Source organism: Nothobranchius furzeri, chromosome 16 (assembly GCF_043380555.1).
Source record: "Nothobranchius furzeri strain GRZ-AD chromosome 16, NfurGRZ-RIMD1, whole genome shotgun sequence".
Taxonomy (NCBI): Eukaryota; Metazoa; Chordata; class Actinopteri; order Cyprinodontiformes; family Nothobranchiidae; genus Nothobranchius; species Nothobranchius furzeri.
The window spans coordinates 43,483,841-43,495,773 of NC_091756.1; the positions used below are offsets into that span (position 1 = coordinate 43,483,841).

The following is an 11,933-nucleotide window of genomic DNA, read 5'->3' on the forward strand; positions in this document are numbered from 1 at the left end:
AAGGAACATTCGGGCAGTTGGAACGCCTAGTAATGAGGTACTGACACTATAACAAATTATGACAACATCAAAAGATGGCTGCATGGTGGCACAGTGGTTAGCACTGTTACCTCGCAGCACGAAGGTTGCAGGTTCGAAACTCGGCTGCGGTCTTTCTGCGTGGAGTTGCGTTTTCTCCCCATGCATGCGTGGGTTTCCGCCGGTTACTCCGGTTTCCCCCACAGATCACAAAATGCCCTACAGATTATAAATTGTAAGTCGCTTTGGATAAAAGTGTCTGCTAAATGAATAAACATAAACATAAACATGTTGGTCATGGATTTGTTCAGCCTAGCTGTTAGCACATCAATCCTGAAAGGCATGAATGTTATTTCTTCAAACAAAGGCTGTTCAAAACACAATCTGGACAGGGTAAGATCTCAATCAGGGGCTCTATATCCTGGTCCTGGACCTGGTCCTATGCTGCTTGTTTTAGTTTTATTTTATTTTTCCTGCTCCAACAGTTGAGTCAGTGGTTGAATCACCTGTGCAGCTCATTAGGCTCTGCAGAAGCCTGTTAATCATCAGGCATCAAGTGTGATGAAGGAGGGAAACATGTAAAACATGCTGGATTACTGGCACCCCAGGACCAGGATTGAGAACCCCTGATCTAGGTGCAATTATCTAGATCTTTGATCTTTGATGCAGAAACCTAACTCACAATGCTCAAAATATTTCTCAAAGGTGACAGAAGAAACATTTACTATTTTTCAGTGACTGATTTAGTGTCACAAATCTTTGGATCAGGATAGCAGGTCACGGAGTCGTAAAAAAGCAGCAACATACCTCCAGTAGCTAAGTACGGTAGTTTATTAGTGAGTCAAAGCAAACACTTGGCCTCAGACACAAAGAGTCTCATCTGGACAAAGACGATCATTATCGTGTGTGTGTGTGTGTGTGTGTGTGTGTGTGTGTGTGTCTGTGTGTGTGTGTGTGTGTGTGTGTGTGTGTGTGTGTGTGTGTGTGTGTGTGTGTGTTTCTGTTATCCATGCCGTACTGAACATGCTGTCGCCCGCCCCCTCCTGGTGGGCTCCAGTAAAACTGGCAGCACGGATGCAGCCTATGCTCTCCAGAACCTGGCCCTCCTCACACCGGAGCTCGTCATACCGCCTGTACTCGAAAAGTAAGATTTGTGGATAATTTCTCAAACAGTTTTCTTGTGAAAGAAGATAAGAATTTGTCTACATTTCTTTAAAATCATAATATTTGCACCAAATTAAAATAAAGATACTCATAATCAGGACCTATGCAGCAATGGAGACCCTGACGGAGCCACACACCCTCACTGCCACACTCAGCTGCATGATCGGGATGGCCCGCAGCCTGGTGTCCAACAACGACCATTACCCAGAAGGACGTGTGCATGTTCTCCCACTGCTTATGGGCTCTCTCCCTGGGGTGGACCCCAATGACTTCAGCAAGTGCATGGTGACTGATGAATGTGCTGAACAGTAATGAAGAAAAATGATTAGATGTGTAGACAAGGCAGCCTTTGCTGATTGAATTCCCTTCTTGTAAACGTAGGTCTGTCCTATTAATTATTCCTGAAAGTGTAGTGAATAGCTCAGCTTGAAGAACTCGTAATTAACGCCACTGAGTGAATAGTAAAATGGATCGGTTCCCTTGTCTGCTGTGCTCCTTTTCTCCATGCTGGATTTATCATTGCATCAAAGGGAAAAAAATCATTTGTTAAATCTCACGTTATTAACGCAGGCTGTGATCATGTTAGATAATGGTAATTGATCTGTTGTGCCTCTTTGTCTAGAAAACGTTCCAGTTCATCACCACCTTCACCACTCTGGTGCCTTTAGTGGATGGTTCCTCTGCTCCTTCTCAACATACCGATCTCACTGAGGTACACGCGCAACAGACAGACTTGTCTATTTTTGGATTTTAGGAGATAAAACACAGAAGCTAAAGTAAAAACAACAAATACAATCACAAACATTTGTTCTTCACTTTGGCACATTTAGTCTAACACAGTAAAACAAAGTGTTAGATTTTTTTGTCACTTTTGACAGACAGACAGACAAACGACAGAGAAAGAGACTGTGCCGAAAAAGTTCAACTCAAATAAATTGAGAAAAACGATTGCATTGCATCATTTAAGGTTAACTTAAATTGTTAACATTTAGAAAATTGACTTATTTGAGCTAAATGTGTTGAGTTATTATAACATGTGTAAATCAATTTTATGCATTAATTCTACTAAGTTTACATAACTTAAACCATTCTTATCTCCACTCACTCCACTCAAATCAATTTAGATCAAATCAGTTTTAGTAATTAGGTTTGATACTTTTGAGTAAGGTGAACTTCACAGAAGTCGTTAGTGCAAACTTTTCAGGGAAATACATTATTTCAACTCACTTTGTTTATTAAGGTAAGCTGTTAGGTTTTACAGTGTAGATAGATAGATAGATAGATAGATGATAGATGATAGATAGATAGATGATAGATGGACAGATGATAGATAGATAATTGTTGAAATTAAATTAGAAATGTGGTTTAATCTGTTAAACCTTAAGCTAATTTAATTAGTCAACTTCCATTTTACAGCTATCAAAATAAACACTAGGTGAAAAAGATCCCATATTGAATGTCTCGGAATCCCTCAGAGGATAAGATTGTATGAGTCAGTTTAAATATGAGTCAATTATGAATACAGTAGGAATGAAGAATATACACAGGAATGTTGATAAATAACTGAGTCACACAATCCTACTATAAGGGAGTATCAGATCTAAGAGAGCGGATCTATTCTATTCTATTTTAAAGGTGTGGCTCACTGAAAAAACATTTTAAATGATTATTCCTGACTATAATTGGTCACTCTGAGTTTTTTCATGCAGGCTGAAAATGACAAGTCTCCTGCACCTATCTCCTGCATTAGCTTCTGATAGAAAATAGAAATAAAAATAATTAAATAAATAAATAAATAATAATAATAATAGAAACTCTAGGATTAGAAAAGCCTGACAGATCTACGTCACACCGTCACTAAACATCCATTGACTCACCCATCTTCATAATGGGGAAGGCTGTTATTGGTTTAGCATCCAGAGAAAAGCACACAGTGTCTCAGTTAGTAGAAATTAACCATTAGCATTAGCAACTCTACCACACAGCAGCACTCTTCTAGGCTTGTGTTGTTTTTTGTGGAGATAAAACATCAGCGTTGCAGATCAAAATGAGTGGTAGTCGTGCTGCTGTTAGCCAATCAGAGGTGAGATGTCCAAACATCAGAAAATAAGACTCCAGATCCTGTTCCCCAGAGCAAAACGTTCAAGGCTTGTTACGAGAGACCACTGCAAATGTACTGATTCAACAAGTTTCCCACACCTTTAAACTTAAACGTCATCATGTTGTTTACATTTTCTTGGGTAAGATACTTTTGCTTTACGGCAGTCGTATTTGTTATATTAGCTTCATACATTTAGATTCTATCCTAAACACTTGTGTTTAACTTTGCACATTTAGATTTCTAAACGTGTTTTTACCATTAGGATTTGAAATTAAATGTGTTGTTAATTTTATGTGCTACTTTATAATTGGTATATCGGTTTTTAGAGAGCTGTTAAATCAGAAGTTTGTTCACAGTCTGAGTTAAATTAAAACGTTTCTCTCCAGGCTTTGATTAAACTCAAGGTACATGTTCAAATAGGCACAGTAAAAAAGAATCATCCCCAAACACAACTGGCACTGAAATGTCTCACAATCTTAGCTATTTCATCTAGCAGGTACTTTATGTTCATTGATGCTGAGCTAAAGTAAAACAAAGTTATGGGGAAATCTGGGCACTAAAGCTGTATTTTTATCTACATCATCATTATTAGTCCTCTCACAGGTGGAATCCAGCCTCTTTATCTGAGCTCTTTCTATTTTCAGAGTTTTACATCACAGCTTGAAAAACAAATGCAAGAATTTTTCCTTTATCTTTTTTTAATACGGGTAATGTGACACCTCAGCTGAGGTATGGATCTTTTTTCTTTCTTATGGTTAGATGAGAAGTCTCCAGTCACTTTGGTGTTGGTTCTGTAAATATGCAGAAGTCAGCTCAATTTAGCACAAGGACTGGAAACAGCTTTATTGTCTGTGTGACCCCTAAAAACAACACAGTCTGTCATCTGGAGTCTTAAACGTCACTAATTAGCTGTTTATAATATGTTGTTTTTCTCAGTCTGTGCAAAGATCAAAGAGTGAAAATCCCATGTTGTAGCTGTTTTCGCTCATCCCTATTTTGTTCATCTAAAGGGGTATTGCAGCCATTTTTGATGAGTGTTTTGAATAAAAATTTTAAATACGATTTTATTTGAAGATAGATTCCCAATCAGCTTTTCTTTAGACAAAAAGCATTTGTGTCAAGCAGAACTGAGAAGCTAATGGATAGTATTGAAACCAAGATAAATTATGTTGCTGCCATCCTGAAAAATGTCCTATGTATTTCATAGAGGTTCCTGCAGTGCTACATAGCTTATATATTATTATATACAACACATTTAAAATAACCATAAATATCAAGTCTAAAATACATGGGAGCGGGTCTAAGGGTGTTTTTCAATGTCAAGGCGCCTGGCCTAGTCAGGCGATGTCTTGCGAGGCCAGGCGCCATGCTCACAAGGACACTGTCCTTCCTTGGTCCAAGAAAACAGTTAAATGGACAGACACACCTCACGAGACCTCGGCTTCCACTGCGGTCATCTTACACCACTTGTGGTAACATTATATTTTATATGTATAAGTTTCAATGTAAATGTATAACAAGCCTTTTACTTTTACATTGTGTATATATTGGTTAAATTAAATATATAAGCAGGTTAGTACCTGCTAGCCACCAAAGCTGCAACTACTAACCAACCAACCAACCATAGATAACTTCTTGGATATAAAAAACATTTTAGATATCAGCCTGATAGCTACAATTAGTAGTAACCGAGAACAGACGTCTCAGTAGAACATGAACATTGGAACACACCTTGGTGGATCCTGATGATGTATCTCCCGGGCAACCAGGGCAGGACCAAAACATCAAAGCAAGGTTCCTTGACATTGAGAAACACCCTATGTTTCTGGGCGACACCATTTTCGATGCCATGTTTTTCTACGGGAGCCCATTAAGGACAAACTGCATTGGCAGATTTGTAATACATGGTTACAAAACTTTCACCATTCATTAACGTTGTTCTACACATTTACCTCTTCACTCGTTACTATGAAAGGAAGTCTGATGTGCTTGTTTAGCTGGAGATTGCGCTCCCAGGGAATTTTGACCCCAATGGCCATCATTGGTAAGGTCTTACTCCAACACAAAAATGTTGCTTGCTCGCAATGATTTAGGAATATACTGCTATCCAGGTGTAAAGAAGCAGATAAAAAGAGGAAAGGAAAATACAGAAACAGGTTAAAAAAGAAGAAAGAACTAAAAAGAAAAGGTGATGGGGTGTGAGGTGATGATGAACAGGTGAACTCATCATCTAAAACACGGATCTAGCAGCTGTTTATTACTGACGTGCTCAAACCCAGTGAATCTGATAAGAAAAATAAAGGTCTGACCTGATGTTGGGCTAATACAGCCAGTCTGTCACTCCTCGCTCCTTGTAAAGTTTATTATCCACATAAAGCTTATCCACTGAGATGACAGCTCTCTTCCCATCTTGGATAAACTTTTTACGCAGCGGAAAGAGAACTCTGCGCCGATCCAGGATTTCCTTAGGAAACTGGTCATTAACGCTGAAGTCTTTGCCTTTGAGCTCTCTTCCGTGACTTTTAACCAGATCCTTCTGCTTAAAATGTTCAAATTTAGCCACGATGGGACGAGGTCGTCTGCTGTCCCCTCTTTTAGCTCCAAGGCGATGTACTCGGTCGAAGGTGATGTTTTTTACCGTTTCTTCGGGTATCTTCATTTGGGTCTGGAGAAAGTGTTTAACAGTGCGTTCGCAGTCCTCGGCCCCTCCCACCTCCTCCGACAGACCTGCAAACACCAAATTATCCCTCATGCTACGGGCCTGAAGGTCCAAAACCGTCTCCTTCAGAGTTTTGTTGCTTCTTTACACCTGTATGGCACAACCACACAACTTTCCAACACTGCGTCAGACTCCACACACACACACACACACGCACACGCACGCACACACACAGACACACACATGCACACACAGACCCACACACACACACACACAGGAACACGCACACACACACACACACACACACACACACACATGGATATATTTAAGTCACAACACAATATCATAATTTATGCGTCAAATAATACAACCACAAACACTGTTGTATCCTTATTATTATTTACTTTTCTGTTATTTATTAACATACTATTTTATACATTTAGATACTTATTCCATCTTATTCACATGAAGGCGTCATATTTTAGCTACTCACACACACATCTATGGGTGCACTAAGATTTGTCTCATGGAACGTACATGGAACTGGCTCAAGAGATAAAAGATTAAAGATTTTTGATCAGTTAAAAAGAATGCAAGCAGACGTAATATTATTACAGGAGACTCATAGATCTGCCACATCGGCAGATGAACTTAAAACACCTGAGTTTCCCAGCATGTTCTCTGCCTGCTATAACTCTAGGCAAAGAGGGGTAGCTATTTTAATACACAAAAACATCAATTTCACAGTACTGGACACAGTTTCTGATCCAGAAGGTAGATTTATAATGTTAAAAATAACTATACAGAACCAACGCTTATGTATTGTGAACATATACTGTCCAAATATTGATGACCCTCCATTCTTTCATAATTTTTTCTCTGTACTCTCCGAACACTTGGACTGTCCACTTATACTTGGAGGTGATTTTAATCTTTGGATGCATTCCTTAGACAGGCTCAGTACAGCTGGGACTCGGCGCAATTGGCAATCCACTTATATAGTTAAACAGTACATGAGTGATTATGGGCTTTGTGATGCATGGCGATCTCTTCATCCTAACCGTAGAGAGTATACTTTTTTCTCACACGTCCATCACTCTCATTCACGTTTGGATTATTTTCTAGTCAGCAGCTCATTGCTGGCTGACATTTCAGACACTGAGATACACCCTATTGTTGTCAGCGACCATGCTCCGGTTTCTTTAACTCTAGTAAACAAGAAAGCAATCCCACCAAGCAAAAACTGGAGGTTTAATACATCACTGCTTAAAGATGAAGGTTTTATAGAATTTTTTAAAAAGGAGTGGGCTTTATATTTAGAACATAATGACCTGCCTGGAACATCAGCATCTATTCTCTGGGAGGCAGGAAAGGCAGTGATGAGAGGTAAAATAATCTCTTTCTCATCACATAAGAAAAAAACAGAAAATAAACGTATCCAGGAGTTAGAAGAAATCATTAAGTCTTTAGAGACATCCACAGAAGAAGAGTCAATGAGCAAATTACGTAAAGCTAAATTAGAACTTCATGGAATTATTGACAAAAAAACACAATTTTTAGCACAAAGACTACGAATAGAAAACTTTGAACATAGTAATAAATCCGGTAAATTTCTGGCCAGCCAATTAAAAATTAATAAAGAGAAAACTACCATATCTGCTGTTAAAGACTCAACTGGGAATATAGTTTATGACCCTGAAAGAATAAACAACACTTTCAGAGACTTTTACCAAACTTTGTACTCACCACAGATAAACCCATCAGATGACGAGATCGATGAGTTCCTTGATAGGATAACACTTCCTAAATTAACAGACAGCCAAGTTGCAGTCCTGGACTCGCCACTAACATCAGCAGAGCTCCAGGAAGCCCTTAAATCCATGACTAATGGGAAAGCTCCAGGTCCAGACGGGTTCCCAGCAGAGTTCTACAAAGAATTCTGGACCATTTTAGCTCCAACATTTTTCAGAATGGTGAGGGAAATCGAAGAGAGCGGCAGATTACAGCCAAACATGAACTCAGCCAATATTAGTCTCTTGTTAAAACCAGGCAAAGACCCAGCATTTCCAACCAGCTATCGCCCAATTTCTCTTATTAATGTTGATCTCAAAATAATTTGTAAAGCCCTGGCAAAAAGATTAGAGAAGGTAACCCCCTTCTTAATACACCCTGACCAAACTGGTTTCATAAAGGGTAGACAGTCGTCCACTAATTCGCGTAGATTATTTAATTTGATAGATTTCTCTTACAGTAGAAACATAGAAACTAGTATATTATCTCTAGATGCAGAAAAGGCTTTTGATAGAGTTAACTGGAAGTTCTTATTTGCAACTTTACATAAATTTGGTTTTGGGAACTTCTTCATAAACTGGCTACAAACATTATACAGTTCGCCAATTGCACGTGTTAGGACGAACGACCAAATATCAGCTAGCTTCTGTCTTCAGAGGGGGACCAGGCAGGGATGCCCACTCTCCCCCTCACTGTTTGCTATCTTTATCGAACCACTAGCAGCAGCAATTAGGCAAACAACAGGTATTAAAGGGATAAAGTGTAATAAAATAGAACATAAGATCAGTCTTTATGCAGATGATGTTTTACTCTTCCTCCAGAATTCTCAATCGTCTCTGTCTCATTCAATAGAACTGATAAACTCTTTTTCAAAAGTTTCAGATTACTCTATAAACTGGTTAAAATCAACAGTTCTACCAATTAATTTCTCTTTTGTCAATTTACTTAATACTCAACTGGAGTCAGGTAATATCACATACCTGGGAATTAATGTCTCTCCCAAGTTAGCAGATCTAACCAAATTAAACTACATCCCACTTTTAAAGAAAGTGGAGGATGATCTTGCTAGATGGAAATCCTTACCAATATCACTGATGGGAAGAGTTGCTACAATTAAAATGATGGTCTTACCCAGAATAAATTACTTATTTTCAATGATCCCAAACAAACCACCAGCTGACTGGTTTAGATCTCTGGACTCCTCAATTACTAAATTCCTCTGGCAGGATAAACCTCCACGAATTAGCTTAAAAACGCTTCAGAAGAGCAAAGACAGAGGAGGACTGGATCTACCCAACTTTTATTATTATTTTTTAGCCAACAGGCTGCAATATATACCAAGATGGTTGCAAGATAACCCACTAGATGAGTCCTGGTTAGACATAGAACAGACAATTTGCAATACGATAGAGCTTTCAGACTTACCATTTATTAGCTCAAGCGTAAGAAAACATGAAGGCTTCAACAGTATTAGTATCAGCACTTCTCTGACAGCATGGTGGGAGTATCTTAAAATGACAGAGTCTTCACTAGTACCATGCAGACGCACACCTATCTGGAATAATCCTGATATTTTGCAAAATAATAAAATGATGAACCTTCTGGACTGGAAAAATAAAGGAATCCTATACCTGGAAAACATATATGAAGGATTGGACTTCATCCCATTTAATAGAATAGTCTCCCAATTTGGAATAGAAAAGAATAGCTTTTTAGAATACCACCAAATCAAATCTGTAGTCAAACAAAAATTTAAGCTCAATAAAATAGAATTACAAACCCCGCCAAGGGTTTTAGACTTCTGCAATCTCAAACCCCCTAAACTACTGTCTAAAGTATATAAGACACTGTCCAAAATAGACGATAGAATAGCAATCCCTATTGAAAAATGGGAGGTGGATCTATCAGTCAGCTTTGACCAGAACTTCTGGTCCCAAACTTGTTTAAAAACTTTTAAAATGATCAGACACCCCAATTTACAATTAATTCAGTACAAAGTTCTACACAGAGTACACTATACAGGTCATCGGATGTTCAAGATGGGGTTTGTGTCGTCTGACATCTGTACACACTGCACAAACAACATTCCTGACAATTACGTTCATGCACTGTGGTCCTGTCCACCTGTCCAGGAATTTTGGGGTAGAGTATGTGAAGACCTGTCAAAGTCTCTGAAATGTCATATCCCAATCACCCCCTCTCTTTGTTTACTGGGAAACCTGGATGATGTCCCGATTGAAAAATCTTTGGTTCACGTGGTTCTGACTGCCATATGCATCGCTAAGAAAACTATCCTCTTGAATTGGAAAAATAGAGAAAATCTCTGCATTAACCAGTATAGAAATCTTTTGTTAGATCATATTGCACTTGATTTAGCCTCTGCTTCCACTTCAAATAAATCTCTCTGGGCTCCTTTGATCGGTTCCATCACATAGCGGTGATGGGGGGCCGTTGATGATGTCCTGCGGGATGGTGTGGGTGGGGGGGTGGAGGGTCTGAGTTTGGAGTATCTGGATGTTCCCTGGGGATGGGTTCACTGGGGATGTCTGGCACTGGGGGGCCGTTCCCCCCCTCTGGAGGTGCTTGGGTTGCCTCGGGGGGTGTACTGCTGGCGGTTGTGAGTGGAGCCCCTTGGAGGTCTTGGCGGCGGCCATGGGTCACTGCCTGGCGGCTGCATTGCCCCTGGGTGGGTCTGGGTGGGGGCCTGGGGGCTCGGGGTGTTGGGGTGGCCGGCCCCGTGTGGGGATCTGGGCTGGGCCTTGGGGGTCGGGTCCCTACATGTACGCTGCCGGGAAGAAGGCAGGAATACGCAGAAGTACCTGGCCCGGGTTCGGGGGCGTAGGGCAGGCCCTGGCTCCTCTGTTGTCCCATCACAGGGGAGGGGGAGGTCCAGGAGGGGGAGGACCCAACCTTACCTGGATGTCTTATGTCTTATATATTCTGGAAGTTGTGCAAATGCAGGGATGGGCATAGATATTCTGCTGGGGTGGGGCTGGGTCGGCTCCCTCGGGCTCTGTGGGGCTCTGTGATGCTGCTGCTTTGGGCCCTGGCAGGATGGGCTGGGGTCTCCATGCCCTGGGCGGCGGTATGACAACGGAGGTGCCTATTGGGGTCAGTGGGGGAGCTGGCTCCCTGGAGGGCTAAGCCCTACCAGCCATTCCTCCCCATCCCCGTTTATTTCTCTCCTCCTGCTCCCTCACATCATCACACAAACATGCACATAGGACCTTGGGGGGTGGACAAGTCGAGGAGTGCGGGTATGGACCCCATTTCCGCATTCCTGTGGCTTCCTGCCCCCCAATTTTATTTGCACCTTATGCACTTCCACCGACGACATTCCATGCAAACATACACTTAGGGCCTTGGGAGTGAGCACATTCAACGGCACTTGGCAGGGGGAGTTCTCAGCCTCCTCCCGAGTGCCGGTGCCCACTTCGAATTTTAAACTGCATTTAGACACCAAGGGCTGTGGGTGCAAGTAGGGTGGTGCAGTGGCATCAGCTGGCATAGGCCAGAAAATGCCCGCACTGCCCGCTCACCACAGCAATAGAATACACCTCATTAACACACAACACTATGTTGGAGCAGGTGGAGGGAGACCAGGGGGTCTTAGCACACCTCTGTTGTTGCTTGGCTGCCTGGGGCTGGAGACTAGGAGGGAGATCTGGCCGTCTGGTTGGGGTCTGGGGTGGTGGGTTGCTGTGCTCGGCGGTGGGCGGGGGAGCCTGCTCATCAGCACCCCAGCAGAAAGGGTCAAACTCTGGTAACCGGTGGTGGTTGTACCCCATGTGCAGCATTACCGGGACCAGAGTGAATAGGGTGTGTATGGGGAGCATGAATGGGTGTCCGGCGTGTATTTTTGTAAGTCTTTGGTTGTATGTGCATGTGTGAGCATGAGGGAGGGAGTGTGTGACTGTGTTTGTGTATGACTGTATATGTCAGGTGGGGTCTTTGACTCCTCCCTTCTCCTGGGACCTCCTTTGATGATATAGATCTTCGTCTCCCCTCCCCCCTGTCACACCTGGTGTGGGTGTGATGCCTTGGTCTGCCTGAGTGTTCGTGGCTCCCGGGTCAGGGAGTTTAAGATTTTTGGCATCTGCCTGATCAATCCCGGTGGCGGCCTGGGGGGGTCTGGGTCCCTGGGCTCTGCTGGGTCCCCGGCGGGGGTGGTCGCCCCTGGGTCCCGGGTCGCTGGGTCCC

The 11,933-nt window shown here is 41.9% G+C and overlaps 1 protein-coding gene across 1 annotated transcript in view; it reads left to right on the forward strand.

Annotated features, from left to right (window-relative positions):
• Window positions 1-11,933, forward strand: part of LOC107387526 (proteasome activator complex subunit 4B) — a 66,640-nt gene that overhangs the window by 7,467 nt on the left and 47,240 nt on the right. Inside the window, 3 exon segments of the mRNA XM_070545703.1 lie at window positions 1,076-1,162; window positions 1,281-1,467; window positions 1,805-1,894. Coding sequence (XP_070401804.1) covers window positions 1,076-1,162; window positions 1,281-1,467; window positions 1,805-1,894 — 364 coding nt within the window.